At 43.2% G+C, this 22,930-nt stretch overlaps 1 protein-coding gene across 9 annotated transcripts in view; it reads right to left on the bottom strand.

The window, feature by feature from the left end:
* Positions 1–22,930, bottom strand: part of SLC4A4 (solute carrier family 4 member 4) — a 266,082-nt gene that overhangs the window by 33,359 nt on the left and 209,793 nt on the right. For all 9 annotated transcript variants that reach the window (XM_030565189.1, XM_030565188.1, XM_030565181.1 and 6 more), the window contains 3 exons: positions 18,720–18,991; positions 7,863–7,933; positions 1,717–1,905 (listed from right to left, as the gene is read on the bottom strand). In XM_030565189.1, coding sequence (XP_030421049.1) covers positions 1,717–1,905; positions 7,863–7,933; positions 18,720–18,991 — 532 coding nt within the window. The remainder of the gene's footprint in view (positions 1–1,716; positions 1,906–7,862; positions 7,934–18,719; positions 18,992–22,930) is intronic.

Below are 22,930 nucleotides of genomic sequence, written 5' to 3'. Positions count from 1 at the left end.
GAAAACCTCCCAAATATAAACTGACAATAACTGAAGTAGTGCTGTTTTCCTAGGACTGCTGAGACAGCCCCAGTGCTGCCACCGCTACTGTCAGAGGCCACCACTGCAAGCAGTAGAACATCTTCTGGGGAGCTGTGACATCTCCCTTGAAACAGCAAAGTGGCTGAAGACCAGCTGGGAATGGAGAGTGAACTAGTCTCTCATCCCGAGTACTTAGATACACAGAAAAACCTAAATTGACTGTTCTAGGTAGAGAGAAACACGGTGGGCGAGATACAGCTTTTAATGCACCAGCTTCTGTTGATTAGATAGAAGCACATTTGCCTGGTGAGGAAGCTTGATGTCTCTCCTTTACCTGCCCATGCTGTGCCTGATCTAGAGAGAGGACTTCAGTATCTAGGCTGTTAAGAGGTAAAATATGGCCGAGAGCAAACAGTGCTATGAGAACATTAGCTTTTTCATTCAATAGAACTTGTGCTCTTAAATGCTACCATAAGATATACATGAAATGCATCATGGCTGAGGTAACATTACTACTAGGACCATAACTTTTTCATATTCTGACTTCTAAGCATTTAAAATTTGCAACCTTAATATTATGAGGTGCCTGTTTTCATATTCATGTTTTCAGAGCAGGGGTAGGCAACCTGTGGCACGCGAGCTGATTTTCAGTGACACTTGCACTGCCCGGGTCCTGGTTTTAAGTGAAGCTTCTTAACCATTTTAAAAACCTTATACAACAATAGTTTTGTTATATATTATAGCCTTGTAGAAAGAGACCTTCTAAAAACGTTAAAATGTATTACTGGCACGCAAAACCTTAAATTAGAGTGAATAAATTAAGACTTGGCAAATCACTTCTGAAAGGTTGCCGACCCCTGTTCTAGATAGATTTATTTTTAGGGCATTATTTGGCACTGGACTATTTTAACTTTTTTGCACAGCTAGGAAGTTGCTTACTTATGTTTTTGCTACACCTTTGTGTCACTTGATCAAGTGATTTCTGTTTATCCGTTCAGGCATAACACACAGGAGACTGTTGATCACCACGTATCCAGTCATGCAATGGGAGCAGCACTCAGCTTTACTATCAGGACACTGAAAATAGCCTTTGGCTACTACTGGCAGCTCAGTTTTTTGTATAAACTAAGGGCTCTGCATTGGTGAATTCTTAATGCTGGAAGCAAAAGCTTTGATGAGATTTGTACTAATCAACTGTATCACTGCACCCCTCATCTTGGAATTCTTGTCTGTTTAAGCGTTATTGTCCCTACAGACTCCAGCCAGTTTTCAATTTTTCCACTGTCTGACTTGTGCACTTAAGGAACATTTGGAAACTTAGAGCTGAAAAATAAGCAATTTTGCCAACAACAAACAAATAGGAGGTTGCAACAAACAGGATCTGGTGTCAGTGTGTGCATCCCCACGTAGTGCTGTTTTCCCTTCTGCGCTGTATCTATTGCAAAAGGAGGGTTTACAAACAAGAGTACAATATTATATGTGCTCTGGAGGAATAAGGAAATTCTCCCAGGTGATAAACAGATAGGAGGTTGCAACAAACAGGATCTGGTGTCAGTGTGTGCATCCCCACGTAGTGCTGTTTTCCCTTCTGCGCTGTATCTATTGCAAAAGGAGGGTTTACAAACAAGAGTACAATATTATATGTGCTCTGGAGGAATAAGGAAATTCTCCCAGGTGATAAACAGAGATACTTACAGTGGTTGGGAAATAACGGCTGGTTTTGAATTTCTTCAGGGCCATGGAGCAGGTGTAGGTGCCAAAGAAGAGGATAAAAGACATGAGGGTGATGTCAGGGACGTAGTTGCAGTTGTTGCCCACAAGGTAGCCGCCATATTTCCAGCACTCCTTCTTTGTCAGAGATGACCAGTCGATCGTGTTATTGTACTAAAGAGCAAAGAAAATCTCCCATGAAGCTGTGCCCTGTTAAATTAACTTTGCTCTTCACTAAAACAGCAGCTGGAACAGAGAGCCCAGAGCTACAACGATAGGCTCTGAGGATGAAAGTCTCTGCAGTGGGATGGCTATTTATTGAGTAGTGAGTGAACATAAACCAGGCAGCAAGACGGGTGCGTGCGCACAAACAAAAGGCAAATCTGGATTCCCCCTCAGATTTTTAAATTTAAAATGTACAAACCTCTTGAGCGAGAATATCGTCTCATCTCTGTTCTCTCCAGTGGATAAGGAGAACTGCCTCTTTCTCCACTGACGGGGCTTCCAAATCTGCCAATCATTGTCTAGCTTCCTTGTAGCTTGTCTGATCAAGCTGGAAACCAGATGCAGAGTTCTGACGTGCAAGTGGAACAGCTGGCCAACCTTCACACTCAGATTTAATTTTCTATAGTTCACTCCCTGCCCACACCACCTAATCAAAACCTATTCCTATCACAGAAACCACAACACGCCAGCCTTCTAGCAGAAGAGACGCCATGCACTTCCTCAAAGTAGGCCCCAAGACTGCCTGATGTTGTTCGACAGTAGGAGGCTTCCACTCTAGAGCAAGCTCTGGGCAGTAGCAGGTCAGATCCTTCTGTAACGGAGTTATGAGCATCACCTCCACAAAGTTCTCATGTTTCATTGGTCTGGTAGAAGTATGTTGAGCTACTGATGCAAAGTCTGATTAATTCTAGGTAACATGTAGCCCTACCCGTGAACCAACACACTGGCCTTCACACATTCCTGGTTTTATGTTGAAAACAAAACTCTAATTAAGTTGTCGGGTCCCTCTATATATTTCATAGAAACCCTCAGTTTACCAGTGTGTGCAGAGCACAAAGTGGCAAGAGAACACCAGACTCCACCACAAAACGCACATCTCAGTAATCACATTAAATTGCAAAGGACAGAACTGCAAAACAGTTCCCTTACCAGACTTTGTATTGGGCATCGTCAGGCATTCTGAGCCTTGTATTTCTTGTGACTCATTTTAACACTGCTGCATCTAGAACTGTTCAGAAAACTGCAGCTGCCAACAATAAAATTGCAACCTCCATTGAGAAGAGGGGATGTAGGAGTTCACTGATCTTGGTTTAATTACCACTGAAAAATTGAACATAAAAATAAGTTTGCCTAGAGCTGGCAAAAAAACCTATGGAAAAATCTAGAGCTGGCAAAAAACCTATGGAATTCTTCTCCCAAGTGGAGTTACCCAACACTTGACAGAAAAAAGTGTTCCTCTATTTATATCTCTCTCTCAGAGGGACCCTGACGTTTAGCTCTGCTGTCTGTTGTACCATACATAAAGACCTTGCATGGATTTTGTGGCAATATACAAGATAAAGTTTGACTTTCCTTTTTGGGGCCATTAGAAGAGCACAGTAGTGGAATGTTTCTGTACGGAGTCTTAAGGCATTCCCTGCAGTAATGTTTTAAAGCACCAGCTCACCTGGAACTCTGTACAACTCCTACTGAAAACAAATATTTCCACTGACTTCTGTGGGACTTGAATTGGACCCTTTTTTATAGTAGCACTGGAAAAGATTCTGCATGTGAGCAAATCTTAATTGCGTACACATGAATTCAAATATTTTAGAACAGATAATAAAGTTGTAATTCCCAATAAGGAACACAATTTGTACTTATAATTACATTATAGACTCCTCATTTCCTTGCATGGTTATGTCAGAAAATGATCTATTGCCTAATACTCAGCAGAGTCTATGGAGTTCTCTTCTCCTCTCCCTATGTGTACATAATTCTCAGCAATGTCAGTGCGGTGAGAAGGAGAGAACAAATATGAATGCATAAGGAATGAAGAATACAAAATGTGTATGTGCACCATCAGAATAAATTCATGAGAAACAGGTGTGGGCAGTTTAAAGGGACACTGTCCACTCAAAATACAGTGTTAAACAAAACTGAAATAGTTTTGCTGCAGAAAAACTCAAATGGAGGAAACTGACTATAACAACAGAAGCAGTGAAATGAGCTATATACAAAATGCAGTTAAATGCACATAGTCCACAAACAAACAAAAAGAGAAGACTATTAATCTTTTTAGTTACAGGAATCTTAGATGCTGCTTATTACTATAGTAGTCACAGCATTTTCAGATTGAAATAGGAGATATAATATGATGGTCTTCCCTTAAACAGTCACACAAGGAATAAGGAAAAAAAAATCAGCTGCTTAGAAGTGGAATACTAAACTAGTAGACAGCCAAAATTGTACTGGGAACCTTGGAGGTATTTTAAAAGTATATGGATTTACAGCCCAGAGATGCCTACTGTTGGAGGATACACACACGTAACCACAGTATGTGTCTGTTAGTACCGCATACACTTATATACATGTATCAATATACATCAGGCATGCAACTAAACACTGACCACATATCAGATTGGGTTGGAAGGCTGCTTGTATTACATTGCAGCTTCCTCAGCAAATTTCACCAATCCAGAAACTTGTAGTTGAACTCAGGTGTAATTTTGCTGACAATGATGGAGAGTGTAGGGAAGGGGGGTGACTATCAGTTATCCACCTGACAAGGTGCTGAGAGAGCAAATGTGGCAGCGTTTTCTCTCTCCGAAGCACAAAGAAGCAAAAACGGTTCCCTGTCAACAGGATTTCTCCCTATCCGCCTGGATTGTTTACTTCAAGCCTGGAACAAAAGGGTAAGTGGGTGGGTGTTTTCAGAGCAGGGAGATAAAGACAGAACTAAGATTTTGTGCCTGCCTCCCCACATGCTGATTCTGAATGTATATTCCTGGAGGGTTAAACCGCTAGGTCTTGGACTCCAATGGCTTCATAAATGAACAACTCTAGAGCGTTAATTGAATGTTTCAAAGAAAATGAGTGTTCGGGTCACGAGATACACAAGGGAAAAAAAATGAAGGTTTCCTCATGAGCCTTTTTCCCATTACCACGTCGTTAAAATAAAACACACACCCATCATCAGAAGCATTTGCCATTAACTAAAGCATCCAAGAGATAGCACATTTGAAACTGACAGGTACACTGAAGTTCTCTGTACTCTGAAGTACCAGAGCCCGTTCATCGATTTAAAATAGATGGAACGTTTTTGGACTACTTGGTTGCACTGTCATTACCCAAAGAATCACAATGTTTTATTACAGAGGTTTCCTTTTCCAGCTTTGAGATTAGACCACAAGCACCAAGCAGGTAACACATGGACCAAGAAGATGACCTTCCACCGTGGCTGGCTGTCAGTGGAAGTACATTGGTAAGGGTTCTGCACCAGCGGATAAATGAGATATGCCATTTTCCGATACAAGTGGGATGTCAACTCCAAGAAGTACCCTGAAGCTCTCTCACTTTGTCACAGTACATTCAAAGATTCAGCACATTTGCTTCCCAGGCTAACTGTCGACAAGGATTTATAATAGGACTGTTCTTCCCAGTCCTAACATCGTCACGTGCCCCTAACCATTTGTTTTGTTCTAAAACTATAAGGAAGCTTAATGCTTGAGGGAAAACAGTTGGTCCGGGAGTTATTTCTCTACATTGGCACATGCAAGGGAACAGGTATTAATCCCTGGGGCCAGTGTCCAACTCCCCTGGGCTGGGAGTGCTACCGAAGCAGCTTGTTCAGCTCCTGTAGGGAGAGCGCACCTGATGTCTCTCCCTCTGGCTGATTCAGGAGAGATGCTGATCAGCTCTGAAGGGAGCACCAGCCAGTTCTGTTCAGTTGCAGGAAGGATGTTAGCATGTGGGGCTTTAAGGGAGGGGGATATCCGGTGCTGTGGACCCTATCCCACAGAAGAGCAGCTGGAAACATGAGCTGCTGGGTTATTTGCACCGGCTTCCTCTTCTGAACTGGGCTTTTTTTTTTTTTTTTTTTAATATCTTCACCCCCCTAAATTAATCAGTCACCTTCCCCTTATGCACTTCTCCAGCCTTTCCCCAAGCCTGAAAATCGAATGCAAACTCCACAAATAGCGAGAAGAACTGTTGTTCTTAACGAAACCAAAGTAGCAACTGGCGTTCTTTTCCTGACAGGCGGCCTCCAGAGCCTTGACAGGTAGTACTGTACTAGCGCTTGGGGCTGCTCATCATTTCTAAAAGCATCATTTACTATGAAGGGAAGCTGAACAATTAGGACCTAATTTTCAGTCCCAGAGAAAGAGCGGAACTCAGCTGCTGAAGTACCACAGTGACTGCACATAGGCACAGTAACAAAATCATAGAAGACTAAAAGGACACACCAGGAAGGCAGCGTAGTCCAGCGGACAGGGCAACTAGCTGGTAATCAGGAGACTTAGCTTCTATTCCTGGCTCTGCTATCAACCGGCTGGGTATCCTTGGGCAGGTCACTTGGACTCTGTCTCCTCCCCTCCACACACCCTTTGTCTTGTCTAGTTAAGACTGTAAATACCTTAGGGCAGGGACTGTCTCTTACTAGGCGTTTGTACAGTGCCTAGCATAACAGAGCCTCAATTTCAGTTGAGGCCTCTCGGTGTTACTGTAATACAAACAAACAAAAATAATAATAAAGAAAACTCAGCCAGCAGCTCTGCATTCTTCGGTTAAATTTCCTGTTTTAAACCCCAACTTCGTCTTCATTCGGGAAAACCAAACAAAAGTTTGAAGCCACCAAGTTCTATTTCTTTTCTCCTTCCCTTCCAAAAGCTGGCCTCCCAGGTAAGCTCTCATGTGCCCAAACTACAGCAAATTAAAGTTTGTAATGAGAGAACTAGTACAGTGGTCCATGTTAAACATCTTTAGAACCACAGGCCTGATCAGATCTGCGTGGGAAGGTCCCTCCAGTCACCAGGAGTCCACAGGCCTCATGGGCACAAGTGCTGACCTACACAGTCATAGACTCATAGCAGATCAGGGTTGGAAGAGACCTCAGGAGGTCATCTAGTACAACCCCGTGCTCAAAGCAGGACCAACCCAAATCACAAGGATAAGGCCTACTGTTTTGCAAGTAATTAACAATACTACAGCATTAACATTGGTACTATGATGCTGTTCGCTATTAGGCAAAAGTAACACCACTGTGAGGATATTAATGGTGTCCAAATGGTATCTATAGCACCATAGGAAAGCATGGCACTAAGACATCAGACAACCTCCCTGCCCTAAAGTTTTTAAGATCTAAGATGGACAATAAACATACAGTGGCAAGGAAGAGGGAAGTGACATGAAATCATGCAGCTCCAATTGTTTAAGTCTGCACACATCTTGTGAGTTCCACTAGCGTTTCAGATTTTGGGGGGATCCAGAATTATAATATATTTTGTAAAATTAGGCACCTATCCTCCTATGCCTGCACTGCTAGCAACTGAAAAGGCTGCTGATAGAAGTGAGCATCTCTCTGTGGGCAAACCACAAAGCATGCATGCATCCGACAAAGTGGGTATTCACCCACAAAAGCTCGTGCTCCAATACGTCTGTCAGTCTATAAGGCGCCACAGGATTCCTTGCTGCACATAGCATAGGTGCACAAATGGCACTACAAGTAAGAGGAATACTTAAAATAAAACTCAGTTGTAAAGTACTGGATATGCTGCATCATGGTTATGGGAGAGGAAGTAAGATGGTAAGCTCGCCTACACCTGCCCCACCTTTTTTCATGCAAGGCCACAGTCACAAACAGCAGGTGATACATCACATGTTCCCAAAGCAAGACTGGATACACAATGTAGGAGTAACTATCCAATACGGGATTGTGCTTTGATTATTTTTAATAAAAGCAGGAATAACTCCCTCTCTGGCTCTTTGCAATGGGGCTAGAACGTTCTTAGAAACTGCCCCTCTATTTTTAATCCATTTTTTGGAGTAAAAGCCTCAGTAGTGTAGAGGTGCCAATCTATTCCAAACACACAATTGAACAGCACACTGAGGTTTTCAATGCCGGCTTTCCTGTAAGCCTCACTTACCTTCTCAGCAGAGGAACTGGTCAGCCAATCAACTGACGCTGCTGTTGTCTCATTAAATATTGAGCTATTATCTGAAAGAGAAGACAGAAAATGAAGCGTTGTGAAAGTGGTGTTTAAACAGCTAAGAATGAGAACAAATTTAAGATGTTAAAAAACCTATCGTCATTTATTAAAGTAGTAGCAAATAATATTTGCTGTCATCGTAGCTCAAGTGAAAACAGCCAAAGCAATGTTTACAAATGACCCACAAGTCCTGAGGGTTTGCCTGCCTGCTAAAGTTAGCTTGAGTTAGTCCATTCACTCAGATTACGCCATTGGAGCTGCCGAGCTCAAGCGAGAGCAACCAGATGGCAAAATGACACTGGAGAGCGACACAGAATGATTTCATTAGCGTCTCAGAGCAACTGGATTAGCAGCTGATGAGTTGTTGTAACTCGAGCGCTTGCATCCTCACAGCATGAGAAGTTTGAGCATCGGCAGCACTCCAACTTCAACACCTCCCCTAGTCCCCATGCCAGGACAGCTTGAGCTTAAAGCACTCCTGAATCTGAGACACAAATTTGTGAGAGTGGGGACTGGATAGGCATCAAGTTAGAGGGAAAATTCATGTTATAGCTTGCGCTAACATTTCAGTGAAGACACATCCTAAAAAACATAGCATCATAAGAAACCTCGATAACACTTCATAATTAAACCTGTATGACTGCTTTTGGCATTGACAGTAAAATAATAAAAGTAATCACAATGGATTACTTTGCTATTCACATGACAAGACTATGCAACTTGACTGGTAATTTCACTGTAAACTCAGAATTCATAAATGCCCATTTTTTCCAAATTTAAACCTCTTGGCTACATGACATGATAAAACTTTTAAAGTCAAACCACCAAATAAAGGAGCAGTCGATAATACTAGCCAGCAGCTTAGTAAATACACATACTCACAACTCTCACTGTGCCACAGATATAGCCTACCCTATGAACTTTACCACTGTAGCATTACAAGTCAGTTGGGTTTTTAAGGTTCATTTAGCCAGGGGACTGGGCCTGAAAGTGATACTTTCCAAGCATGTTTCTGTGTTTTGCAAAACCCGAATAAATACTTTTATCATCAATAAGAATATTTCAGTTACATTAAAATAGCGCATAGCATAAATCGTACTGCATTAGAGAAACTAACCAGGTATGATTTTGTTTTATAGAACTATGATAGCAAGGTGGATTATATAACTAATGGGATATATTTAAATTTAGAGAAGATTTCCAGTCCTACAACAAGTGAGATATCCTCCTTTTCCTTGCGAAGATGTCATGTATTCCTCCCCTAAAATTCTACTTCAGATTTTGCAACCGGATTTCCATCAGGATCGTATTTCATCCCTATTGATATGGGCCTGGCATGGAAACATGTTTGTATCTCAAATTCAAACCTATTTGGTAGTGAAGATGAAATGCAATCACGAAAAATATACCAATCAAGAAATGAGAGTGAGGATTTGGGCATGAATACATGAAACAGTTCCCTCCTCCAACAGCAGCACTACAGAGTATGCAGTAAATGCCTCTTCTGGCATTGTTTCAGGCACTACAGGTCCTTCTTCAGCATCTCCAGTCATGTCAAAATCCTATGGGCAGACCTGACATACCAGGTAAAAGGTCTATTACACACAATAGTTTGTTCCTCCTGAGCAGAAACACACAAGGAGATAAAGTCCAACAATTACCACTGCACTGTCCTAAGATGAAGGCCAGCACTGAACTGAAACCAAGAAGTTATAATCTTCTAAGCCTGAAGTCCGCTTCACCAGTCAGCAACCTCTCCCCTCATCACCGAGGTATTGGGAAGCCTTACAAAAATTTACAAAGCCAGGAACATCTGAAAGCAACATGTTGCATTTCTTTCCTCTACTCCTTCCTATCCCTGAATACATAGCAATGGATTGTCTTTGTTCCGTTTCCTCCAGGATTCTTGTTCAGCTGCACTTCTTTCTTTCCTATTGCCTTCCCTGAGGTGGTAGTTGTGGGGAAACGCTACATTCAAGAGATGGGTCTCACAATGACTCTGGAACGTGGTAAAATTCAATTCAAGGCTATTCTAATCTCTAGTAGCAGCTGTGGGCCAACCACAGAAAACCCCTATTCCCTGCTTTCACCATTCTCACTTTCCATGTTTATAGTTCTCTTGTTCCTGATGATTTCAGTTGTTGTGGTACCAGTAAGACCTCACTGTTATTGGAGAGATGTTGCTGGATATAACTTGGACCCAAGGCTATTGGGCGGCTGGAAGAGCCAAACCAGGAGATTGAATTAAATCCAAATTTCTGTGGTAGTCAGTGTAGTCTGGAGCATGAGAGTGGTCATGTTCATGGCTCCATGTAATGCTAAGCAAGCAGGCAGACACATGCTGAACTAACTGGAGCCTCCTCAGAGCAGCCCCATTCATTCCCAGATTCAGGGCATTACAATAATCAAGCGAGGAGTTCGTGAGCAGCATAGGTGGGTTGTGGTCAGGGCCACGTCAGTCAAGATGGAATGAAGCTTCACGGCTGGCTATAGAGGGAAGGAGCCTTTTTTGGCCAGCAACAGAGTTCAGAAGAGCAGCAAAGTTGAACACGGCCTTGACAATCGGGGGGAAGCATAGGAGCATCACGGCCAGCCCGGCTTCCTTTCCTCCAGGAACTGAACGGGTATTTTTAAACAATACCTCCCGCTCTCCCCCACTCCGCCCAACCCCTAAATTACATACTGGGGCACATTTTCTCGATAATAGCCAGACTGGTCGAGTGTGCGGATCAAGCTCTTGAAGGGAAGTTCTCATGTATGGGGACATGCAGTGACTCCAGGGTACCAAAAATCCTGCTGACAATTTCAACAGCTTTGTTTTGATTTAGTGTGTGCCTTCTTTCTCTGTCCCCTAGAACAAGGCCAATCATGCTCATGGAGAGAGACGTCTCTCTATCCTCCATCGTGAAGGTAAGCATGGTATGCCCATGTTTCAGTACCACTATATGGGGGAAATTTCCATAGAAGAGATGTCACTTGCAACATAATGCAACCTGCTCACCTAAAACTAGTCCATGTTTGGCCCTAACTGAACAGAGCACAGGCAGCCATGAGGCATCAGCTATATGTGCTGAAGGCAGAACTCTAGGATGAGAGCATCTAAACATCAGTTACCCATCAACTGACTGACAGGGACATCTCTAATCAAACTCCAAGTTGCGTTAGTTTAAAAGGTGGGGGGAATCTTTTGTGGCCATAAGCATATGTAGAAGAGTACCAAGATGGTGAAGGAGAAAAATCAATGACAATGAAACTTCCTGTGAGCTCTTTGCAGGCAACGCCCTGCCAAAAGGCCCAAGACGCAATTCTATGGAAATCTTGTTCCGTGGCCTTCTGAAACTGCCATGTGCAGAGCAGGATGTAATAACTTACAATGCAAACAGAGCGCTGGTTCAACAGCTCTGGAGCCAAATCTTAATTGCAACAAGAACAAAAACAACTGAAAGTATAAATCTCAGCATGAGTAAAGACCTCTCTCTCACCATCAGCTGAGCTGACTACTTACAGAGTCAATAAAACCTTTCCTGAACCTACTTTACAAAAACAAACCTCACAATACCACAGTCACTGGCAATTTATCATCCTCTTGTATTTTCACACCCAGGAAGATTTGATATGTTCTATATCAAGGGTAGGTAACCTACAGCACGGGTGCCGAAGGCGGCGCGTGAGCTGATTTTTAGTGGCACTCACACTGCCTGGGTCCTGGCCACCAGTCCAGGGGGCTCTGCCTTTTAATTTAATTTTAAATGAAGCTTCTTAAACATTCTGAAACCTCATTTATTTTACATACAACAATAGTTTAGTTATATATTACAGACTTATAGAAAAATCTTCTAAAAACATTAAAATGTATTACTGACACGCGAAACCTTAAATTAGAGTGAATAAATGAAGATTCGGCACACCAATCCTGAAAGGTTGCTGACCCCTGTTCTATATGTATAGGAAAGAACACAGGGAAGAGATCACCTACTCCAGCGTTACACAAAATTCCCTAGAAATAGGAATGTCTTTTAGCTAATCTGCCATTTGTCTTTTTATTCCATCTTCTGATGCTTAAGGTAAAGTTAGGGGGACTGAGTTTTTTGCTGACAATAAAACAAAGTATTATAATGGGTGTCCTAGTCCTGCTTATGATACTTTCTGCCATGAGGCTTTACAGCCCTGAGATGTGTTCTGAAGACACTGATAGTATCACCAGGATTCCAAGTTACTCTGGGCCATGGTCTGATCCCCTTGCTCATGTTGAGTTGCACCTTCCCCCTTAGACTGAATTTGGAGGAACTTCCTGCAGAGTAAGGGCTGGTCTACATTGAAAACTTACACTGGCAAAGCTACATTGCCCACGGGTGTGAAAAATCCACTTACCTAACTCCCTGTGTAGACTCTGCATGAGTGAGAGAGGCACAATCTGCTGCTTTGGGGCATGACTCACCTTTGCCCTTCACCCTGTACAGTCACTGATGCAGGGCAGAGTGGGTGCAAAATGCTACAAAATCATAAATGGGAGCATTTTACAACTATGTTGTGCTGGTACAAGTGACCGCGCAAGGTGCAGGACAATGAAGAGCCAGGCCTTTTACATTTAATGAGCCTAGTGGTACAGTGTGAATCCAGCCACCATATAACACATAGGTTCTCAGAGTAAAGAAAAACTAGATAAGCACATTTCTAGATCTTCAAAAACCACTGAGTGTCCTGGCCCTTCCTGTTCTGCATGTCTCCTCTCAACAACAGCCTCACTGTGGGTTTCCAACTCACTTCCCTCATGACTGCACTGTTTTTCACTTTCACTTAGTATTAAAAGATAGTAAGCAGGGAGGTTTACAGTAACCTGGGGTTCATTTTTGCAACAGAAAAAGGAACAGCGAAAGAGGTGCAAAGCTTAGGGAAAGCACAACTGAAAGCCGAGACAGCATCAAGTGTTCCTCAAACATCTGTGACCATGCCACCTTTTGCCTTTTTAACCTACACTTTCTGTGTTACATAAAGACTAAATAAGAGGATTAAACACCTTTCAGTGGGAGTCATTTATTACAAATTTTAAAAGAAAGCAGACACTGATTAAAGAAAGGATGATTATGGAGTTGTTTTAGCAGGCATTAGTAATGCTGTCTAGAGGAAAATGCTGTTAGGGGTGGTTACAGAAGGGAACCATGAGCTAGGACTTGGGCTTGCTCTCTCCTCTGTTAATGACTAGCCAAGAAGTCTTGGTCGAGGCCCTTACGGGCAGATCCTGCTACTTTAATTCTCATTAAATAGCACCTCATGGGTAGTCACACTGAAATCAATGGGATCGTTCACAAAGTAAGATACCATAAGGCTGGCAGAAACTGATCTTGAATCTCTCTGTAGTCAACTTCACTGGTAAAATGCATATCAATACTACCAGTTGAAGCCTAGGACGGTAAGCAATAAAACGCCTATCAAGTGCTTCAGAGAAGCAACAAAGTATTGGAATTCTATTTGCACAAAATTAAAGTTTTAAATCTCAACCCTATTTTTTTCCATTTCCAAAAGGCTTCTCTTTTCAAATTACTGTGGGTCCATTTTCAATACCCTTCACTCTCACTGAATAGCACCTTACTCCACACGTCACCCTCCTGACTAGCAATGTAAAGTGTTACTCATTTTAGGCATCAGGATCTGCCGCCGTGAGACTGCAGGCACTTGTCATACGTATTAAGAGACCTGGAAAGATTAGGTTTTATTGGTAAACGTTGATAACGTCAGTTTCATCATAGACCTCTATGCTACACTCCATAGCCTTCCCCACTGCTAGAGTCTCTCTGTGGTGGAGAAGGGCTCTAGCTGAAGAAAGACAGTGGGACACTTCTAAAAATAATGGCATAGATGGAGAGACAGACATGGCTCCGGCAGGTAGAGAGCTGTGTCGGGTCTGTACTCAAGCACATACTTCAGGCATGTCGTTACTCCCATACGCTGAGCCTCATGGTCTACGTAGCTGTATTAACCTGTGCTAGGGGCACTGCACCTGTAAGTACACTGCACGTTGTTGAAAGAAGCACATAGTGCAGACATACCCACAACCAGAAAAAAATATATATTTCCATCGATAATCAAAATTTGCAGATAGGCCAAGTGAGAAAAATGCAGCTTGAGAACTTATTAGAATTTGATGTAAGGATATTGACTTTGCATATGTTAACACGTGATGTTGACGATTTGTTTTAATGCTTATCAAGCTTTAACTTTCTGAATCTGAACATTTAGAGTCATTAATTGTCTGAGCTCCCTATTGTATGACCCCTCCATAATTTCCCACAACTGTGAGAATGTAAAAATCAATAAAAACTGAAAAAATAAATATCGATATTAGTCAAAATTATAAAAGAAATTAAAGTTGAATTCTTCCTAGCCTACATATTAACTTTTCTCAAACAGAAAAGCCAGTTGACTTGGAGAGCCCCTGAGTAGCATCAAGAGAAAACTAAACAATCTATTGTTTGTCACTGCTTATTTATTACAAGGTGGCCTATTGACAGAAATTCTGTCCCGGGGATTTCAGGGGAAGCAAGGGTATTGGACCAGATCCAGCCTTTGCACAGCACGTTCCCCTCTTGATTCCAAGGCACACATCTCCAGTAATGCTATACGGTTGTGTGTCTTTCACAGGTGATCCAGAACAGCAATATAAAACAGTTTGAACTACTCAACCTAGTGTGTTCAAACGATTAACAGAGTCAAGTATAAATGAAATTCAGCAGGATAGTGTATCACACTGCATGTAGCATGCAAATCTACAGATATTGTGGTTAAAAAGAAGCAGTTTCTTTTGTACAAAACCATTTATGCTTTAAATAGTACAACGGGTCTGAGTACATATAACTTCAAGTCACATGCAGCTCTCTGAATATGGCACACTGGGGATAAGTCAGTGCTTTTACTATGAACAAACCCTGAGAAACTGCAGTGACGCATTCTGTGGCTTTGCCTTTAATCATCATTGGTTTTTAAGCATGCCCACCCCAGAAAAGTCAACAATGAGACACAGGGTGGAAGCAAACTACAGGAGGCTGCACCTTGAAAACGTGCTATTTCCTACCTGGTGCTTCTCTGCCCACACCCCCATGATTTTGCTGCCGCACTGACTGTGGAGCTGCAGGGGAAAGATTTCTCCTAGTAATCATAATGAGCTGCTGAGTTGGAAAACTATTCATTTAAATGCAAATGTATTCCAATTTTCTTTTAAAAACAGACTCAGAAGAAAAGAGAATGCTCCCTCTGGCACACACACGTTTGAGAGAGAGAGAAAAAAAAACACATCAATTTAAGACTTTTGAAAGGTGCCAACTGGCCAGCATCAAGACTGAAGTACTAAACAAGCTATTTAATAAATGGGATATGGCCAGTGGAAACCTCCCTGCTAATGCACCTCAGACCCAGCCCAAAAGCCCAGCTACAGAGATAAGAGGAGCACAGATGGCATGCCCACTTCAGCTGAGACTACCTAAAAGGGTGACAGGTAATGCCATTGTGATGGGCCATTTGTCATGTGACACTGTTTTCCAGGAACACGACTTGCAAATTACTTTCCCAGCTTGCTCTGAGCCTAGCGTAAAACCGGGGGCAGATTATTTTCTTCTTCCTTCCAGATGATGTTTCTTCTTTCCATTGTTCACATATGGGAAGTTTCTCCAGTCCTTCCCCCACATTCTGTTAACCTTTAAATCACAAGATTTGTTCCACTCACAACACTCCAGCAAAAAGCCTGTGACACAGTGGTCCTTCAGGTACTCTAGATTTACCAGCAGGTATATGCAGGAGTGAGCAGCACTGCTCGAGTGGCTCCTGTTATTCTAGGCTGTGAGATCCCAGATTATATTGAGATTGCTCAGCAGCTGCGAGAGCACTCTGATGGGGGTTACCACAGGTGCCATCTTGTCACCCTTTTCGTTCAAGGTTTAGATGGAGCTATTAGGGGAGGGGAGCAAGGAACATCAGGAGCAGGGTTTTGGTGACCCCCAATTTTGTGGCTCCAATCTCAACTGATCCAACAGGTGTGTTGAAGTCACCGATCCCATGTGTAGAAGAATATGGCTGAGAACTAGCAAACTGAGGCAACACTGGCAGATTTGGAGAATCAACCAGAAGCTATGGCAGGGATTACATCTTGGTGAAGGGGCACTGCCTGATGCTTGTACCAAAGTTCAGAATTTGCAGGTCTGACTGAACTATGAACGGCATGTAGATAACCACATTACAGCCATGGTCAGGACTGGCTGTATGCCTGGGCAGAACGGTAAGGCCATATCTTTCTGATGCAGATCCTGGTAATGTTGTCCAGGTGTTTACACAGACTGATGTGGAAATCTGGAGAAAATTCCAAGATAGTCCCTTGAATAAGGAATGTGCTAATGCTAGTTATGGGGAAAGGGAGTTTGTTCATGAGATTTTTAAATTCCTTTCCTATAATTTTGCTTCCTGGTTCAAAATGTCACAATCTCCCTGTGTGCAGTTGTTAAGTCGTCATTACATACCATCCTGGTGCTGAAAAACAAGTAATCTGCCAGTTAAAATATTATTTACTGAAGGACCACATTCTTTTGCTAGGAATGCACATTGGGATGAAAGACCTGATTTTTATTGTTATAAGAATACGCTGGCCATAAAAACAATTGGATTCCTTCAATAATGTCTCCATTTTCTCCCAAGGAGCATTAAGGTTATAGGATTGGATTTTCAGAGGTGCCTAAGGGAGTTGGATACCCAACTTCCACTGAAAATCAATGGAGGTTAGATTCCTAATTCCTTTAGAAGTTTTGGAAAATCCTACCTATAGCTCGTTCTGACTGGTGTAATGTGGAGAACACTTCTAGCTATGGGCTAGTTCTGGCTAGCTTGTGTGTGCTCGTGGAGACACAGGATTGCTTCCAAGACAATCAGAAAGGGAAGCATGGTGCCTGGCGGCACGCAGATAGAGCCAGAGCTCTGTTTCCCCTACACAGCAGGTGGCACAAGGGGCAGGGAATATGCAACATCTCTTAAATAAGTGTAGCAGCTTGTGGGTTCCCCTGTGCACCGAAAGAGCAAGAAAACATGGAGAGGTATCTGACAAAGTTTTTATAGACACTGTTTAGTGCACCGGGATTTCAGACCTAATTAACAGTGTGAATTCAGTGCTCTTAACAATACTGAACATGGAAGCATGGGATCAAGCCAGACAGAGGGCCCGATTCGCTGTTGTGAAGTGAATCAGGCTCATAGCATCGACTCCTACACACCAGCCCTTCCCCAAGATGTGAGATTGCCAAACTACGCAGTGAGTTTACGGTGTGCACCAAAATATAAGGGCTGGGATGAGACCACATGCACACAGCCACTCGTGAATTAAACAAAGCCTGAATTCCACCAGAGGCTGGTGTGGAAATCTCTCTAGGGGGCGATGTGAGCAACAGCAAACTACAGTTGTCCTCAAAGACCAGTAATTCATTTATTCTGCCTTTTCCTCTACAATAAATATATGGTTACAATGTAAACAAGGTGAAATGGAAATTCTAAAATCAGGATTTCATGACTGTGATTGAATTAAACGCTATCACCCCTCCCCTCCCACCACAAAGGCTAGGATTAGCGACATTTTCAGGTATGGATCTGTTTTTACACAAGCATGAAGGCTTCCCCCCCAAACACAGACTCGCATACAGATTCCAGTTGCGCAGTTTCCTTTCCCCACTCCGCCTGGATCTGTTTAACTGAAAATCTAAGTTAGTTAAATGGACAGCTTAAAATGCTGCCGGGCTAGAGTGGGATTTTCAAAAGCACTCAGGGTTGGCCTAACTTGGCTTTTCTCCCAATCAGGAATAAATAATAAAGCTCCTGCTGACTTTAATGGGAGCAAAGCTGGGCCAATGCTGAGCACTTTTGAGAATCCCACCCTGAACAAATCTACAGTTAATGGATAAGAAACACATAACTTCAATGGATCCAGTTACAGTCAACCCGTGGCAGATACATGGATACTGACCTGATTATTTTTCTGTCTGGCAGGTACAATGCTGTAACACTCCGTTTACTTTGTCTGCATGCCAAATTTCTTACTCAGTCGTCATTGTTTAAAATGTCTCAGGAATAACCAACTCACCCATAATGAAGAAAGCTGGCACACAGCATAAAGCATCCTGTTCGTATTTGCGGTTTTTTTAGCTGGTTGCTTCCACCTGTATTTCCAAGCTTTAATCTGTGCCTATTAAAACTTCAGGTACACTACGCACATTCTGCAGTAATAGGCAATAATGTTTGGCCTAATCCCCTATGACTATTACGTAAAAATACTGTATTACACACACGCTCCTCTCATTCGTATACCAGCCTTGTGCAGCCAATCCCCTGCACTTTGGAAGAACGGTGCTGTGTATACAGAGATGGTGTCCCCAGACTGTTGACGTAATGATCGCTTTCAGTCCTTTCCCAGGCTCTTAGAGAAATGTCATTCAAAACTAAGGATGACAGATATCTGAGGGAATGAGAACACAGGAGACCATTTCCCCTTCTTGGTAATGATGTACATGGTGGCCCTCAGATGCCAGGCTCAGAGAGAAATTTAGATCAGCACTTGGGTTGTAATTCACAAGACCTATGTGCCACTTAAAGCCTCAATAGAGGGCTTTACTGGAACTTATATGGTGCTTAGCGCCCTGTGTTGGCTTCCTCTGCATAGGGTTAATTTAACGGTGAAATTAGATGTCACAGTGATAGCATGACAGAAAGAGAGCACGCAAGTGCAAGCATATATATGAAAGTCAATGAGCTAATACAGTATTCTCTTACCTGGCTCTGGTGGCATGCAGACACAGGAGTAAAACGTGATATAGTCCACTTTAAAATGGGAATTGATTGGATAATAGTCTGCTAACTTGATCATCTTCTTGAAAGCATCATAAATGAAGATGAAGCTGATCAGGGAGGAAAATCCCTCTTCTGTGAAGCGGGTGAAGTATTTGACCAGGAAGCTGGCATCAGTAGCAACCAGAATGAGACACTGGAAGGCTGACCACAGGCCAATCCAGAGACGGAACTCCAAGTAGTTAAAGCCGTGGTCTCTGCAAAACAAGTGTTTTAACATTGTGACAATGAGGAAAAAAATACCCGAGGCTGGATAATTCCCTAAAGGGTTAGAGAACTTCCCAAAGTGAAACTGGGAAATGTATGGATTTTAAGAGCTGTGTTTATTAGGGCATATAAAAAGCAATAATTCCTGTAACATTTAAAACAGTAGGCTCAGTCTTTTTTTAGCCAATGATAATGATGAGGGTTTAGTTTAACAGCTGAGTTAGCAATTGAACACCTAGGGCTGACCAATTTTGCTTCAGTCTCCATTGCTGTATATTACCAGTGCACTTGAGTGCTTTTCAGAATAAGTAACATGGTTTACCACTGCAGAAGATCAATGAGAAAATATAAATGGAGACATTAAAGGCCATACCTCCAACTAGTGCAAATCAGTGTCACTCCATTGATATCAGCTGACCATCAGGTCCAAAGTTTACAACATATCTTAGAAAACCTACTGAAAATTAACCTCCCTGACAAATATCAAGATCAGGATTCAGGGTTTCCCATGCAGCAGCAAAGGGAATGCAGGACCTGCTCTCCTTTAAACATGAATCATTATCAAAAGAAGAAATACACAAGTCTGAACTCAGGCCCTGCACTCAGGGTTTGCAAACTGTGGGGAACAAAGGAATTATCTATAGTATTTGTTATGACTCAGTTTACCTGTTTAATATTATCCTGCCTAACTGCATGGAATTAATCAAAAGAGGCTGTTAGGAAGAAGCAATCAGGAAACAAAAACAACAACAAAGATAAGTTCCTGCCAGAATCTTAAAGGAAACTATGGGGGAGCTATTAATTGGGACAGGTCCACCCGCTGGGCTCCAGCCAGACTGGAGGTTAATTTTTCCCAGAGCCTAGGATCAAAGAGGCACTAAACCATTAAAAACCCTAGCTGAGAAGGGAAGGAGGTAAGCATGCAGCAGTTGGACATGAGTCTCTGACAAAGAGAGAGAAAATGCTACTGAGGTTGTCTGACTCTACCAGGCCAGGAGCACAGGGGTCTGGATTGAGTGGAACTTTTGCACAACTTGCAAGAAAATAATAAAGTTTAGGTAAGACCCAGGCACAGGCCTTTTGTTGTTTTATCCCTCCCTGCTTGCTACGTGCCTTTGGGTGAATAAAATAACGCTTTGTTTTGAAGAAGCTTTTTCTGAGTCACTTGGACCAGCTGCTGGACTCTCAGGTACCAAACACACCAACCCACTCTAAGGGTGGTAATAGGGCTGTGTGATTCCACCCAGAGAGAGGTGAAGGTGGTGGAACCTGCACCAGAGAAGTGCAATTGAGAGGATCTCAACAAGGGGATTAAAAAAAACCTCCGCTTGCTCCGTAACACAGGTAAAAATCTTTTACCGTAGTTTGAAAAAAGAGCTATACTCAAGCACTTCTTAGGAATTCAGGACTCCCTTCACATTAGCCCAGATCCCTAACAGAACAGTGTGTGGCAGCATTACGAGAAGACAATCAAAGCGAGGGGAATGGGGAAATGACTAGATCACTGTCAAGCAAATCTCTGCGTAACAGTGCTGAAAATGCCTTTTCCTCCAATCTATACTAGTAGCTGAATAGTTTTCAACATTAGATGAGGGACTCAGGGGAATAGTCACAGGTAGCCCTGACTGACATGCCCCCTTGCAGCAGGCCATAGCATGACAGGCAGTTTCCCTGCCTCAGAATCCCCAGAAATAGTCCCCAGAGCCTTTCTAAGGGCAAATAGCTCTTGTGGGGTGAATGCACGTAAATCATAACAAAAGTCCCACAAACACAGCAAGAATTCCCCAGCATAGTCCAAACAGAACACGGCATATACAGCCTCGGCCCTCCTCACCGCGCCCCAGCCTTCCAGCACCACCCAGGCATCCGTCAGCAGCTTCTGCAGCCAAGCTCACTGCACACATCGGGGCTTCTTGTGTCCACCCTCCACAAGCTCCCTGGTGCCAGCCTCTCATGCCTCTCTATTTCAGAGACTCCCTACACCCACCTCCCTATACCATAAACCCGGGCTCAGTATCCCCTGCATATTCCCCTCCCTCCACACCATCCTCCCACTCCATGACTGGGACTCGCAAGCAGAAAATACCATCAAGTTAAGCACAGGGCCTCGCAAGCTCGGTCAACAATAAGAACAGTGCACTTTGCATTTACTAAGGACTTTACCACGATTAATTATCCCTCACAGCTCCCCTGTGAGATAAACTGTACCCTCCTTGCCATTTTGCAGACTGGAGGACCAAGACACAGAGTTTAGGAGCCTGATATTCAGAGCCACCCGCAGCCTCTCTCTGACTTCAGTGTGAGCTATCGGTGCTCAGCAATCCTGAAAATCAGGCCCTGCGACATAGCACAGATCAGAACCCAGGATTTCCTGGCTCCTGGTCCTCTGCTCGGAGCACTAGTCCATGTCTGCCTTGACAGCCAAAAAGGGGCAACTGACGGGCTGGCAAAGAGCAGCAAACTACAGAGAATATGCTGTGGTGGTATCTTTGGAGACTATGTCTAGAGAAGGAGGATGGTCCAGTGGTCGGAGCACTAGGCTGGGACTCAGGAGACCTGTGTTCAATTCGCTGCTCTGCCACAGATTTCCTGTGTGACCTTGGGCAAGTCACTAAGGGTACGTCTGCACAGCAGCTGGGAGGTATAATTCTCAGCTAGCTCTGCTTGAACTAGCACCTAAAAATAACAGCGTGACCACCGCAGTTATGGCTAGCTTCCCAAATACAATTCTGCTCAACATCCCGGGTCGATACTCCCGCAGCCACACAGCTATTTTTAGGCACTAGCACATGTACATCTACCTGAGCTGGGAATTACACCTCCCAGCTGCTGTGCTGATGTACCCTTAGGGATGAATAATGCATTAAAGATTATGAGGGGCTCAGACACTGAGGTACTTATATGGCCCCATTACTGAAGAGGGACACATTTCTGATATTTTTCCTCCTTTAATCTGTTTTACTTCATGCCACCAATTGACTTATTCACATCAGTTTTCTAATGTTTACTTGATTAATCACAGTGGGTTTTGGGGAAGGAGAAGAGAAACTTCTTTCATAAAATGAAAGATCGTCTAATCCAGATATCACCACAGAAAACAACCATGCAAACATTTTCTGTAGATTAAGACCCTGATCACATTGCTTTCTATAAATCTTTTGGGAAGGCCTGTGGATATTTATGCCTGCTTGGATTAGACCCATGTTTTCCACAAAGGACTTTTGAACTTTCTGAGCATCAGTCCATGGAATTCTTTCTAATTTTGTTGCCACTATACAGGATGTTCTTGTGAGCAGGAAAAAATGAAATGAATTACTGAAAAATCACAGTGTGTGACTGCAATTGTCACGTGGCAGTGGCTCTCCATAAATCCCACGGCTACACACCAAAAGGGTGTAGTCACAGCAAGTCTGAAAACCATCTCCTCTTTAGGGGAAAAAAGAGCAATATTTTGTACCTCCTGTTTTTTCCTGCTGCTCACAATACCTGGATTTGGATCAGATCATCCAGGCTAGAGGCATGATGTGACACCAAAGCATTGAGATAATTTACACCAGTGAAAGAGAAAGGAGAGGATGACCTTCTCCTGCAGAGGTCCCAAGGAGTTGCTTTCACCCATCTATTCTATTTCTCTGCACATAAACGTCTCTCCTGCATCTTGCTGCCTGTGTTCCAGGAAGATAAGAGAAGGGCCCCAGGATTAATCTCCTCTCTCTTTTCTTGGCAGGGGGAAGAGGGGCAGGAGACCCACAGTGGACAGAGGGAACCGGGGTGGAGAGGGGAGCTTTCCCCTGTGGAAAAGGATGTGCAGGGAGCCCGGTGCTTATGTTTGGCACCCAGCTCCCAGGCAGAGCCTCCACTGGTTTTCCTGCTGACCTGGCTCCGTCACCTTAGCCCCTCTCACACTGCCAGGCAGGGAAGAAACTGGC

This window comes from Gopherus evgoodei, chromosome 5 (genome assembly GCF_007399415.2).
Source record: "Gopherus evgoodei ecotype Sinaloan lineage chromosome 5, rGopEvg1_v1.p, whole genome shotgun sequence".
Classification (NCBI taxonomy): Eukaryota; Metazoa; Chordata; order Testudines; family Testudinidae; genus Gopherus; species Gopherus evgoodei.
This window is presented reverse-complemented; position numbering and strand designations above follow the sequence as displayed.